The sequence below is a fragment of the Protopterus annectens genome, chromosome 7.part0, assembly GCF_019279795.1.
Source record: "Protopterus annectens isolate FY-2018-M chromosome 7.part0, PAN1.0, whole genome shotgun sequence".
NCBI classification, from domain to species: domain Eukaryota; kingdom Metazoa; phylum Chordata; order Ceratodontiformes; family Protopteridae; genus Protopterus; species Protopterus annectens.
Genome location: NC_056739.1, coordinates 815,990,934 through 816,006,853, shown reverse-complemented (window position 1 = coordinate 816,006,853; position 15,920 = coordinate 815,990,934). Strand labels below are relative to the sequence as shown.

The window sequence follows — 15,920 nt, the reverse complement described above, 5'->3', positions numbered from 1 at the left end:
TACACAAACTTTCAAACACAGCTTACTCTCTAGAATGAATATATACCACTTTTCTCCATCCTTCTGCACCCTATTCAAGTCTCGGTCTTCCCTTGCATATAAATTTCACACCACCATTATGCAATCTAACCTCCACCCTCAAATAAATTAACATATACTCTTTTAATAAACTCTTTCTCACCTGTCGCATGCATCTCTAAATATCACTGACCATTGCACCAAAACTGCAAGTTTTCCACTTAGCGAAGTATTTGCCATATGCACTGCAGGATTTCTGTTTTCAAGTAACTATATATATATATATATATATATATATATATATGTGTGTGTGTGTGTGTGTGTGTGTGTGCTATTGTATCTTTAAATTTACCTGACCGCATGGATTACTCCAAGATCAGACAAATAGGACATCAGCATTATCTGGTAAATGCAACACTATAAAGCTAGTACTCAAATATAAATACAAGTGATAAGAATCCAGTGCCTGAAGGTTCTGTCACCACACTTATCTTTACAGACCTAAGCAGTATGCAACCTGTTGAATCACCGACATCACAAAGTGTGTGTGTGTGCAAATTGAAAATTATTCTTCCACAGTATTAATGTATGTTATGAAAAGGTATTTAGATATTTATTTACAGTGTTATCTTATTCAATAAAGATGCACACTACAGAATTATGAAATGCTGTACATGTGCTCAGTCTGGAAGTTTTCTTGTTTATTGACTAATTCTGATTAAAGGTTTGTGACGTCTGGAATGGTAGGCTCTGGATAGGATAGGTGGAAGGTGGGCTGTTCCTAAAGCCAAGAGCACAGTTTAAAGGAAAATGGTCACTGATCACGAACAGTGTGATCAGTTCTCAGTTTTATTCTCTGGATATTCCTGCTTCCTGACACTTGCAACTTTACTGGTATGTATCTCCAAAGTGTTAATTTATTAATGCTAGATGTTAAAGTATCTAGAACTAGTTTAAATTAAGGAGCCATTTTTTTTATCAATTATGTTGACATGATATTTTCCAGGTCACACATTTCAGAAAAAATAAATTCAAGAAAATCTAGTATGCAAAGGTTAGAGGATAATATTACTGATTCTTCTTCTTAAACATTTATGTCAGTAAATTAAATGTTTATTTTATCTTAATCAGTTTATCCACATACTGTCATGACTGAAGTTATTTGATGGTCTGTTACTTTTTAACTTTATCATACTATAGATTATTTGAGTTTTATATTTCAGTTTATTAAACTTTTTAAAATAAATACTGTTTGCTTTATGTATTCCCCACCCCATAAAAACTTTCAGAAGTAACTTTTTTTCATATGAATGCAGCATATATACTTCCATTAAACTGTATACTTGGCTTCTCTCATCAGGGTCACAGAACTGCATTTTAATAGAACACACAAAGTTGAAGTGTGACTGTAAAACTGAGTCAAGAATTCTAGTTTCTAGGCTGTTTTTACCCCCAAAGAGTGGACTTCGTACTTAGACAAGTAAATGAGGTTACGGTTTATACAGGTGTTACAAAGTTTTCAGTTTGCCTTCATATACTGTTTAAAATATCTTGATATTTAACATGTCCACTACCGAACTTTAAACTAATTTTGCCTGACTGAGCATTGTTTGTGTAATCATTGTTTCTTTTCTGTTTTAATTTTTGTGGTATAAACAACAAGCAACAAAGACAAAGGGAGATTATGATGTTTCAGAATTAACTAATTTTTTTTTTGTGTGTGTTTTAAGTAGAGGACATGTTTAAGGTAGACCTGTTTTTGTAAATTATACCATCATGCGTGACATTTGTGAATGGTGAAGACAAGATAACTGCAGAAGTAACACAAACAGAGACTATAATGGGAAAATTCCCTTGGCTCATTGTGTGTACCCCATCATTGCATCAGGAACTGTAGCCTTTGCTACTGTAGCATAACCCCCAACACATGGATACACACATTCTCCAATGCAACTTTTTTTTTACTGTAGTTTAGTTCTGGCATTCTTGAGCTGCTCCATACAAGCTGCCCTAAGCAATGTTTTTATGCCTTAAAAAGACTGAGCGGTATTGACAAAAACACCTGTCACTCAGCACAGCTACAGATTGGTTAGATGACTCGGGCATGCTGATAAAATGTGAAGATAATGTCAACAAGTCCTTATCACTATACTTTGAAGTCTCAGAAACATTTTTTTTCATTCCTGGCTAGTATAGTTGGTTCCATCCTCATTTAAGCTAAAAATGCTTTTTTTATTATGAACACAAAGATTCGTCTTCCTAATAGCTGCTTTATGATTCACAGACTATTCTTGCATGATTCCTACTATGTGTCACACAGACTTACTGTTCCATCTTGGTGGGGAAAAGGTCTTTTAATTCAACACTAACTGGTAAGTGGTCAAAGACTGGCTGAGACAATGAGATGAGCATTGGGCAGGGGGTACCAGACGCTTATCTGCTTCACTGCTGAAGTATGAATACCACCCTCATTCTCTTCAACTAAATTTCTTAAATAAGTATTAGCAATTATTTTTTTCCTAAGTTTTAAAAATACTAAGTGTTTTTGACACAGGTCTGTCACTTAATTTTGCACCATGACATGTGATGTAGTTTCCCTCCTAACATTAATAAAATCTTTGTAAAAAAGCATTTTCCCTGTGCTGATGTCAGCAGAACTTATTCCAGGGTAAAATCAGTGTAGGGCTATTGAGGGAAGCCATCCACAGAATTTAATGGATGGATTACTACTGTGGTAAGGCTACTGTGGGAATCATACCTCTCAACCTCTTAAAGCAAGAAATCTGGGCAAAGCCATAAGTATAAGTGGGACAAAGGCCCAAAAATAGGGAGAATTTTTAAATTTTGCTCTTACAAAGTTAGAAAATTGATAAAATAACAGGATCTGCATTAGCATGAATTTTCTGAAGGGCATGAATTCCAAAACTAAAATGTCTGTCATTACTTTCTAACTTCTCATGATTTGCCACTAATTTGCCAGGAAACCACAATTTTATGAAAAACGGCCTAAAAATATTAGGCAAAAATCTGGACATTCTGCAAAAATCTGTGCAGTTGAAAGGTAGCATATAATGAATTACTACTGTGGGAATGTATCCACAACATGTAATGGATTATTACTGTGGGAATGTATCTACAGAATTTAATGGATTAATACTGGGCATATATTGAATGGAATGCATCAATTAAAGCTTGTGGATACACCTCCATGATAGGTCTAGCCTAGCATCAACAAGCAACATAGTAGATTTTTGTGACCCATTGATTAATAACATTTTTACAAAGCATTTTATTTAAAAAAAAATGGACCAATGGAATAAGAATGTTTTGTGGACAATGCAAGATGACCCATAATCTACCAAATGCCATGATGCATGTATGAACTGTGGCAATACACTTCAAGACACACTGAACACTTAAAAAAATAATGTCCATCTTTGTGACATAAAATGAACTTCTATGCACTCATGGCTGACTAGAGTCTGGAGGTCCCTAGACACAGTGGGATAAAGCATTTATTGCATCCCAGCTGACCCATACTCAATTAGCAGCACAAGTGCTGACAGTGAGCAGCAAATATTGGCTCAGCCATCATTGGGGGAAGGAGGCAGCCAAGGCTCACTGCAATAAGCAGTGTTAAGAGGCTGACAAGTTCTGTGTTGCATAAGTGGTATGCCTGTTAGGAATGTGTGGAAGCTCGCATAGATCTCCCAAAGGTATCGACTGTGGAATGACAGGGGTTAGGGCACACTCTATGGAAGCAGTATGATGCTACAATAGTGCCCTCGATCTCCTCGCTGGCCAAGGACGCACACTGGGTAGAGCCCAGGGAAGTCTACGTTAGATCCATTAGGCCCAGTGAATGAGGAGAGGTTGGGAAGCTGTGAGCAGGAAAAAAGAAAATAAAGCCCAATCCACACAGAAAGTATTCTGAGAGTGTAGATGAAAGTTGTGTACTTTCATGCCATAATAAAATTATTTTACATGATACATAAATATAATATGTCTCTTTCCAGATGTATGGGTATAGCCTGTTAAATTAAGAGAGAAAGGAGTAATTTAATGTATGAAGACAAAACAGAAAGTAAAGAAAATATTTATTCATCTTGTCTTGTGTATGTATGTGTGCATTTATTTATTTATACATACGTAACATTTGTTATCCAGATTGATATGATCACAGTAACTTTTTTAGTCACACGCAGACCTTGGGGAGATAAACAATATATTACCATCCATCTATAATAATTAGAAAAGGCCATTCGTACTAAGCTGCAGAAATATGCTACCTTTGTTAATTTTAGCTTTCAAAACGCATGCTACCTTTGTTAATTTTAGCTTTCAAAACGCATAACAGAGTATGCCAATAGAACCGTGTAAGTAAATACTAAGATCTTTGAAGATCTGATGAGTTGGTTCAAGAATTTCTAATCAGCTGTTATAAGTTTTCCAGAGGATGGCAATGAGGAGGTGAAGAGCAATGGTAACTGAGGAATCTGTATCATATAAGGGAGACAGGAGCAGAATCGGGGACATGCTTGGCTGTCTTGCCAGAATATACAGAAGGTGTGCAATGTGTGCGTAGAAAGTGAGGAAGCATATCTGCAGATAATGTGAGCTGTGAATCAGGTCAATGGGGACTGACATAAAAAGGGCCAAAATATGGAAAAAAATGCAGTTTTATTCAGACTTATAGGTTTAATATAACTCTACAACTCTAAAACAAAATATGAAGTGTTGATGGACATTAAGATTTCTTTAGGACAAAGTTCACAATCACATAAACATTAACACTTCATACAATGGTGAATGAATTTATTAGCAGATCTGTAATTTGACACAGACAGAACGTAGCTTGAACAGGACAGATTCAGCCCCGACACTCATGACTGCATTAAGGAGTAAAGCTTTGATCTGCACATTGTTGGGCACATGGTTTAGGGAATTTGTTAACAAGTAGCTATACTGTGAAGGATTATGTTATTAGTAATACAAGACTTCTTTTAACTCTGGTAATTGTAATCTCTTCAAGTATTCAGCAGCATGTGAAGAGCTTCAGCATACAATGTAACAAAAGTAAAATGTGCGCGCGCACACACACACACACACACACACACACACACACAGAACAAAGCAACAGCAGAATATGAAACGTGCATCCTTATTAAAAATTGTATCAATTACGAAGACCCATTGGAACCTTTTTATTGCCCATGTAAGCCTACTGGACCATTTTCTTTCCTGTACGGGCTCTCTGAAACCTTTTCATTGCTCATGTAGGTCTACTGAGAACTTTTTATTAGTCAGGCATTTCAGTGTATGCCATCTGAGTCTCTTTTATCTAGGTAGCCCGGATGTATGAGAGGTTAAACACTAGTCTTTTACATGATTTATGCCAATATTTATTAGGTTAGGTGTGACTGCCTCCATGCAACTCCTGTGAGACATATCAGATCTATAAGGCTATGTGATGATGCAAAGACAGTACTTTTCATATCACTGCTCATGTGACTGTCACAATGTACAGTGGCCTGATTTCATATCACTTGTCAGCAAGAACACACTTTACAATGGCTACTAAAACTTGCTGTCTCTTAAGGACTACTTCAAAAGTACAAGTACCAGGAAAGATGATACCAACTTCACATTAAACCTTCCAGCTGTTATCCTTTGCACCTTATAGTTATGGCATACTACAGGCTCTGAAGCACTCTTGTATAAAAAAAAAAAAAATCGAAAAAAGAAAAATAGTTTCTGGCACGTGCTTTGGCTGCATTGTACATCATCTCTTCAGACTACTTTCAGATGTAGCAGACCCAGCTGATAGCATGTTGTCAAAACACATGACAACAATTTTCCAGCCACACCCACAACAGAGAGCCTACAGAGCTTAATTCGGAAGCTTTCATTTGTTGCATTTGCATAAATAATTATATTCTAAAGTGTGGCGACACTGCTCAATCTGCACATCAATTACAATCAGAATGAATTTTTATATATTATACTTACATATAAATGATTTTACATATTACTTGTACTGAGATCTCTGTGCAATGTAGTCTGTACCTTATAGGTTAAGGGTTCTGGTTCACATTTCCAGAGTCCTAGTCTCTGGTCATTGTCTGTGCTGTATTTCCATGTGTCTGTAAGGGTTTTCTCTAGATACTCTGGTTTTCTTCCACATAAGTAGCTACTCTAATATTTTTCATATATGCTGTATTTACCCTTGCCATTTAGGGCTGAGTGAAGCAAAAAAAACGTGGGTGTCCAAGTAGGCTTACTTTACTTTCTGGGAAACAAATAAATGAATTCATCTGCTAACTTTCGATAACACTGCGGTCAAGCACTCATGTTGCATTTATCTACGGATGAAAATGCAGCAACTAAATCAAATACTTTTGGGCTTGTGACCACATGAATAATCAGTGACGAATTTAAAGCAGTTAAAATGCTTACTTATATTATCTTGCATTTGACAACTTGAGTTTAGTCGCAGAACTGGGATAGTTAAATGAGTTTCTAAGTGACTAGAATCACTCCTGTTCACTGGAAAGACAGGATAGAAAAAAAATAAAAAACAGATTCTCCTTGGAGGTTATCAGTTTTTCTTGAGGCTTTGTTGGGATTGGTGTAAATCCCAGACATCCCAACAACATCTTTAAAAATAGCAATTACACGTATAGTCTTTTGCTATTTAAATTATTCAGAGCTCACCTTCTTCTTGGACATTAGTCCTCTTGGGAAAAAGGTAGGGGTGACCTGCTTTGTTTTACAGATTAGTGTTTTCAGGACGTCTGTAGTGTTGAAATGTCTAGGTAGACAACAAAATTTGAATCCCCAGGAAATTATTCATCTTATGGCTTGGATTTACTGCATGCCCTCACCCCCCAGTCCTACAATGTCAAAGAAAGTAAGACAGGGTGAACAGAAACTCAGATATTAGGTGATGTCCACCACTTCTGTAACAGGTAGCAATAATGATCAAGTGTGAACACACTAGGTTAAAAAAAATTGTTGCGGCTTCTAACTGGTTAAGTTTGTATAGAGTATGTTCTGTTTCTTTGATGTATTCCTGTTTGCTTTTCTCGGGGGAGGTTCTGGTTAAAGTTTGACTCTAAGGTCAGCAGTATAGGATGCCAGAAATGTTGATGTTTGTACAGCGTTGTGGACTGACCTGCCATAATCTACTTTGATATCTTGTATTTCTCCAGCTGTACAATCATTTCTGGTTACTTTATTCTGCCTGTGCTAATTACTCTAGAGTCAAAGGTGGCATTAACTAACTGGAATGAGTATTGGTATAAGTACGCACCGGCAAAGACAAAAAAAATGAAGGCACAGCTGTGGGCAATTGCTGCAACGATTGCTTAGCATGACATAGGTCAGAACCAGTGTTAAATCTCTGTAAAAACTGCTGAGTTTTTCTGTGTCTCACAGACACACACACACACACACACACACACACACACACACACACACACAGTCTCCTCTGCTATCATACACACATTCACTCACACAAGATCGGTTTCATCCTTTCTCAATCTCTCACAGTCTCTCCACTGCTTTCATGCACGCATTCAGTCACACAAGATCGCTCTCACTCTTCACTCTCTCTCTCTCACACACACACCCACACACACACACACACACACACATACCTCTGCTTTCACACACACGCATTCAGTCACACAAGACCACTCTCGCTTTCTCTCACACTCTCTCAATCTCTCTCTCTCTCTCACACACACACACACACACACACACACACACACACACACACACACACACACACACACACACACACACACATACCTCTGCTTTCACACACACGCATTCAGTCACACAAGACCACTCTCGCTTTCTCTCACACTCTCTCAATCTCTCTCTCTCTCACACACACACCTACACACACACACACACACACACACACACACACACACACACACACACACACACACACACACACACACACATACCTCTGCTTTCACACACGCATTCAGTCACACAAGACCACTCTCTTTCTCTCACACTCTCTCAATCTCTCTCTCTCACACACACACCTACACACACACACACACACACACACACACACACACACACACACACACACACACACACACACACACAGTCTCTCTTTTTTTATTTTTGTTTTACATGTTATGCTTGCAGAACTGCTGCTTAGTGAGCATAAATTAATGGTGGCTGTTTGTTTTTTTTGCAGTCCGAGTTCCACGGCAGCTTTAAATGCTGCATGAAGCGGCAGTCTCATTTGTCAGGTGCCATTACTTGTACATTAATGCCCTGCTGGAGAACGTTCATTCTCCAATCAGGCTGTTGATGTATAGTTTGCCCATTCTCTAATTTCATATAAAGAACTGATAAAACAGTTCACACATCATAAACAAAATCAAGGTGTTAAAAGCACATGCAGTCCATTAACTGAAAGATTATACTTGACACATGCTTACATTTCACTAAGAGCATCAGTGATCTTTTAACAGCTGTTTAAATAGCTTGTATAACTCAATTCCAGCTCCATAGACTCACTTGGCTGACCAAGGGGGCAGAAAGATAACATCTGAGATTCACTGTAGACAAATGTGGAATACTACACTTGGGCACAAAATACTCGTGGAATGAAGTATTACCTCGTGGGAGAGGGACTGATAGCATCAGAGCAGAAAAAGGATCTGGGCATAGAGGGCAAACAGAAACAATTCTGCAGTGTATCGTCTAAAGAATAAACCTAAAAATAAATTAAGAAGTAAATCATCCAGGTTTTTCTGAGCTATCAGGCTATATGTTGAGTACTATGTGCAGTTTAGGAGCTATATGTGGAAAAGGACAACAGGATTTAGAAAGCAATCCAGAGAAGAGCTTCCAGATAGATCCATAGGATGGAGGGAAAGGGATTTAACCAGAGGCCAGCGGAGACGATGTTCTCAGTAGAGGTCAGTGGAGGCATAAGGACATGATGAGGGAATACAACACATAAAAATGGAGATATAGATGGGTTGCACTGAACTGAAACTGTAAGCAATTTCAACAGGTGCTCTCTCATCTGGGTATGTTTCATATAAATGCTTGGAAGTGTCTCTATACATATGTACACACACACACACACACACACACACATATATATTTATGCATATTTTATTTATTTATTTTGCATTTGTTTACCAGGATAGTCCGATTTGGCAGCAAAGCCACTTTTCAGCAGAGGCTTGGGAGAAAATCACCAAATTATAAACAAAATACAGTTACAAAAGTTACAATAAAAACATAAAAGGATAAGTTAATACTATTAACATATACTATAGACAAAATAGATTTGAATATGAAAACAGTAACTTAAAACATATACACTGCAATAAATAGATGGGCAAAGTTAACAGATTAAGCGAATAAGGACAAATAGGAGATAAATGGGAAAGTGAAAGTAAGCTACAGTAGTACAGTACAGGTAGTAAAGAAAAGAAGAAAGAAAAGTCCTAGGAAAGAAAAAAGTTTAGGAAAGTAGTATTCGTTTTCAGTAAGTAACATTATTACATTATCATGGGTAAATGTAATTAAGTAATTGCATTATAGATCAGAAAAAAATGGGTGGAATAGTTTCAGCCAAGTAATAAACAAGTGCAAGACCATATATCTGCTAGGAGTTGTTTTCTTTTAGATTTAAGTAGAGTAATCGATTCAATTTGTCTAAATGGATACAAATGTACTGATCCATTTTTTTGAAATGCAACTAGAGTAAAGACTGTTACTAGCAGTACTTTTGGATTTAGGAACAGTAAGAAGTGATTTATCTGAAAATCAAATTACTCTACTTGAGGAATATGGCAGGAAAATATATGAAAGACTAGGGCGTTTGTTTCAGGAACTGAGTATTCTGTATGTAGTTAATATTTCTGGGTAAGTAAAAACATGGTGCAGCTCAAACCAGTTTAAAAGTAAGTTTATGAGCAGTACAGTGATAAACTCTGGACGACACAGTGACACAGTGGATAGGATTGTTGCCTCACAGCAAGAGGTTCCCCAGTTCGATTCTCAGCTGGAGAGCATTTTGTGTGGAGTCTGCATCTCCTCCCTGTGTTCATGTGGGTTTCCTCCCACAGTCCAAAGACATACATTAGGTGGATTGGACACTCTAAATTGGCCATAGGTATGACAGTGCATGCGAGTATGTTGTACAGAAGAATTACTGTGGCAGGGCTAGCCACCCAGTAGTGTAAACCTTGGTTCTAGATGATTATCACTATTGAAGTGACACCCTGACCCCATTTGTCAAAAGGGGAAACAGGGGTTGTAGATGGATTGACAGTAAAGAGCTAGGTAGATTTGCTGCACATTTAGCCACTATGTTATAGCATTGCTCAAGTTTTGTAACTGATCAGAGACAAGGTTTGTAAAGACTGGATACATGTAGACAAGAGATGAAAGTAGGTAGGCAGCTGCAATATTTTTTCAGCTTTCTCCAAGTCTTTTGAGTTTCTAATACCATGATAGGAATGGATGCCATTCCTAAATCAAACTATGATTAAAGTTTCCAAAATTAATACTGTTTCAGTCTTTGATGTTAGCCAAAAGTGCTCTTCACAGCACCTGCAATGTGCCTAGGGCTGATGTTTCCAGCAATTCATACGAAATGACATGTATCGGTAACATGTCTAAATAAGACTGTAAATTCTTTTTCATAATACCCATTGTTCCTACTACTGCTAGACCTGTTTAGGTATCCTTCTTCCACATTGCTCTCATTTCTGCCTGCAAATCCTGGTATTTTATGACTTTGTGTCTCTCTGTATGTAAGACACTGTAATCACTGGGTGTAGCAATTTCAATGATCAATGCTACTTTTGTCTTCTTTTCATGGACAACTATATCTGTGTTTCTCACATCTATTTTTTGAACTGTTGTTAATGAGAAATCCCATGTAATATAAATTTCATCATTCTCTGTAATACTTTGTGGCTCATGTTTCCAATGCTTCTTAGCTACTTCAATACTGTAATGTTTGCATGATCTCCAATGCAGCAGTCTTGCCACATTATTATAACTTTCAATTTACAGATCTTCTGCCATTGGTGTATCACACCCAGCAACAAGATGTGTGACTGTTTTCTGTATTCTGTTTTACAGAACCTACATTTGTCTGTTTTCCCACATGTTCAATGGACTTTGTAAACCAGCATGTACGTAGTCCACTATCCTGGGCCGCCAATATTAACTTTTCATCTTTTGGTTTAAATTTACCTCTCCTTAACCATTCCTGCATTAAATTCTTACCAACATGGGGTTGATGCAGGAGTTTTATGTACTTGCAACTAGATTTATACCTTTTCCACATTTCTTGCCTTTTCAACTGATGCTTCTCCTTCTATTCTTTCTTTTATTTTTTGGCACATTCAGTTGTTGCCTGATTTTTGTCTACTTCTGATATGATTTCCATTCCCACTTGACACCGTAATGCTTCTGCTAAATTAAGCAAGGAAGTCATCTTAGATTTGTTCTACAACTTTCATTATGTTTGGATCTGGTGAGGTCAGCAGATATCTATTGATTCCTACAATTGCAGATCTATATATGTAATCTGTTTTGAGGATGCTCATACCTCCTTCAGAAAGAGGAGTATATAATCTTAGTATACACTGATTTTTATATATCTTATGATAAGCATGAACCATTTTTCTTGTTTGCTTGTCCAAGTGATCCAATACCTTTTGGGGCCAGTCAATCATCCCGAAATTATAAGTTAGAACAGGAAAAGCAAATTGCTTTATAGCTTGGACTTTGTTCCTAGATGTCAGGGCTGTTTTTAGTATTCATTTTACTCTTCTAAAATATTCCTTACTAGGTTTTGTTCGCATTTGTTCATGTTTATTGTTGATCCTTCACCAGTTCACAAATATGTATCACATTCCTGTCCCAGACTGATATTTTTTTGGTGCTGCAACTTTCCTGCTTTAAATGTTGCTTTTTCACATTTATCAAGACCAAATAACATTCTGATATCACCTGAGAAAGTTTTCACCACTTGCCATTGTTCTTTCAGCTCATTATCTGATGAACTAAACAGTTTTAAATCATCCACAAAAAGAAGATGAAAAGACTTTACATTTTGTTTTCTGGGAGCCAGATCGTAACTATGACCCATTCTACTGAGTAGACAGCTTAATGGGTTAAGGGCAAGACAAATGAGCAGCAGTGGCAAACAGTCACGCTAGGATATCCCCTCCGAATTTTAGACAGCTTAATGGGTTAAGGGCAAGACAAATGAGCAGCAGTGACAAAGAATCACGCTGGGATATCCCCTCCGAATTTTTATCCCTGGAATAATAATTTGTCCTTTATCATGGCTTAGCTGCAAACTGGTTTGCCACTGTTTCACGTCACTGAAATGTTATTGATCAATGTAGGGTGTGTGTTATACATCTGTAAGTATTCCTTTATCCATGAATGTAAGATGCTGTCAAATGATTTGCTGTAGTCTATCCATGCCTTACTTAGATTGTTCCCTATTGTACATTTCTCCATTCTGACTTTATTTAACAACAAACCATCCTTTGCTCCTTATAACCTTCTTTTGATCCCCTTTTGTTCTATTGCCATGACTGAGTTTTCCTCTAAACAACTATAAATTCTGTCGCCATCAATTCCAGTATACAGTCTGTACATCATCAGAAGACAAGTTATTGGTTTATAGTTTTTATGATAGCTTGCAGGTTCAATGTTAAGGAGGAGTATCATTCTTCCTGTTGTTAACCAGGTTGGTGTCTGTTCAGGATATGTATTTCAATAGTTCTTACTCAAGGCTAAATCTTTGTATAAAGATGTTAATACTTCATCCACAACTTTGGTGACTGACTCAAAGAAGTCGACCAAGTTGACCAGGATTGGGTACTTTTTTTTATCCTGAGACTTGTGCATCCAGCTGTATTTTTTATTTTTTAACCTACTTCTGTCCATGATATATGCTATATAAAATACAATCTATATCAGTGTTGTCTTGGTAAGATTTTAAGCACAGCACAGTGATGAGCTCCTATATAATGATCACAATTTTTGATGAGTTTTATTGGTTATTTGAAGGATGTGTTGATCAAATTTCAAGTGTTTATTAATGATGACACCAATTAGTTTTGTTTTGTTAATATTGATTATAACATTAAATGTTGCTGAATGGTTTTGTTGATCAAGTTTGATGATTTAATTATCAAGGGTGTTTGTGAATGTTACAATTTTGTACTATTATCAAGTTATCGAAGATTAATTCATTAATAATAGCTTGTAGAAGTTGTGTAATGTGCTTTATATATACGCACATATACACATATAAGTGTTGCTGACAATTGGTCGACAGTTCAAATTGTCGAAGATAAAAAAGCCAGTACAGCTGATCATAAATCAGTTGATCTCATGTACTGTTTTCTTCTGTGCAAGATCAAGGTAGAGCAGGGAACTGAAGAATTTACCATTTCCCCACTGTTCTGTGATCCCAGAGTTGGTAAATATAAGTCACTGCAATGAATAAAAATTAACAAGATGCAAGTTGTATATTACAAGGGGTTAAGGTTAATATACCATATACAATATAAAAATGATACCAAACCTACGTAATGAATATAACAACTTTTTTTTCAGCAAAGATAGATAGACAAACAGATAGATAGATAGATAGATATACAAAAACAATTACAAATCATGAATGGCTCTAAAAAATCTTTTTAAAAATTTAAATATATGTGCAGTTTCACAACCTTTGTGCCATTAAAAAACATTTAATGTTGATAGATTCATTTAGATCTGGTTCCTTATCAGCTGCCAATCTAATTTTCCATTCAGCCTCCTTACAATACAAGCTTACTTTATAATCTCCATCTAGCTCATAAATGTTAACATAATCTAATACAAAGAATTGATATTTTCTGAAATCTTTACAGACTGAAGCATGTTTCACTAAGGAATTACTAAAATCTTTCTTTTTAATAGATGTAAAATGTTCATAAATTCTTTTAGATAATTTTCTTAACATTTTCCCCACATAAAAAAATGTACGTTTCACGTGATATATATATATATATATATATATATATGTGTGTGTGTGTGTGTGCGTGTGTGTGTGTGTGTATATATATATATATATATATATATATATATATATATATATGGTTTACCTTCAGTTGGTCGAATAATACAGATGTCAACATCCTAAAGGTAAACCACTCTAGATCGAAATGGAAACGTCAACTTCCTACTACAGATACATCAAGGTTGCTTCTCAGTGCATGAAAATATCAATTAAAAAAAATAACAAAAGCAAGATTCTGTTATGTGACCTCACACCCTGCTAATTATATATAATAACTCTAAGATCGAAAAATCATCAGGGAAAGGGAATATTTCCCTACCTGAGGATTATCGATCTTGCACACCTGTCGACTATCTGTTTACTTGATCAAAATGCAATTGATTAAACAGATGTTGACCAAACTTCCTGTCAAGCAAACCAATGGAATCCATACACATACGCGCACACACACACACACACACACACACACACATATATATATATATATATATATATATATATATATATATATATATATACATATTTTAACTTTGGAGCCCAGATATGGGGTGGAAGAAAAACAGAAATCTTGTACACAGTGTCAAAAGTCTATATATATAAAAATATGTATAGATTAACTATATCATCAAAATAAATATGTAAGTTGAGTATGACTTCTCCAGTAGTCTTTAAAAAGCATTAAACTAAACATAAAACACCCACACATAAATATATAGCTCAACTAAATAATACCGCAAAACAATAAACCAAACTTGAAAACAAAAATATGAGCTAATATAATATAAAAAATACAAAACAGTCAGGCAACCTCATTCATTCAGTGAGGAAATCAATAAACTAACCAAATATTTAGAAATGCAAACTACATTCTATCAACAAATCAACATGATACTCTTCCTATAGTACTTATTAGTTTTATCCAGATCAAAGTATATACATATCAATAGATGAATGAAAAAACTAAGAAAAACACTGCTTACACACCAAAAGCTGCTCTGACCATATGAAAACATAAAAAGACACATCTGCAAGTATTCAGAGAGAAATTCTTACTGCTGGTGCTAATTGGCTAATGCAGACGAGTCAGCCCTCCTCCCACCTATCCTATCCAGTGCCTACCATTCCAGATGTCACAAACCTTTAATTAGAATTAATCAGGAAACAAGGAAACTTCCAGACTGAGCACATGTATGGCATTTCATAATTCTGTAGTATGCATCTTTACTGGATAAGATAACACTGTAATTAAATATCTAAATACCTTTTCATAACATACATTCATACTGTGGAAGAATACTTTTCAGTTTACACACACACACACACACACACACACACACACACACACACACACACACACACACACACACACACACACACACACACACACACATCCCTGCAGCTGGAAACATGCATCTACAGACACTCGCATTCACAAAGCCATGCACTTACACACCTACTCACATACACACACATGGCTTTGTTATACTCTTTTCTGCACTGCAATCACCCAAACATTGACAAATACACACAGATATGCATGCACATGTGCATGCATAAACACACACATAGACACACACTTATACAGATTTACAGCTTTTTCGTGGACCAATAGATATGTCCACTCACAAACGCACACTTACAAAAGGTTCCAGCATGCCTACATGTAATGTCACAGTACGAATATTGACTATTCGGGTCTATATTAAATTAGCGAATGCTTAGAAAAGTGAATGCTAATTCATCGACCCCTTTTAAGCGAAAGCTTAAAATCTCAAACACCTGGAACAGCGATTTTTTTCACAGGGAAAAAAAT

The 15,920-nt window shown here is 36.2% G+C and overlaps 1 protein-coding gene across 2 annotated transcripts in view; it reads left to right on the top strand.

Annotated features, from left to right (window-relative positions):
* Positions 1 to 813: 813 nt before the first annotated feature.
* The window catches only part of TFR2 (transferrin receptor 2), a 642,558-nt gene continuing 627,451 nt past the window's right edge, over positions 814 to 15,920 (top strand). The window contains exon 1 of one of the 2 annotated variants that reach the window (XM_044077345.1): positions 814 to 912. In XM_044077345.1, coding sequence (XP_043933280.1) covers positions 829 to 912 — 84 coding nt within the window. In that variant the 5' untranslated portion in view covers positions 814 to 828. The remainder of the gene's footprint in view (positions 913 to 15,920) is intronic. The other variant, XM_044077346.1, reaches the window with a different exon arrangement.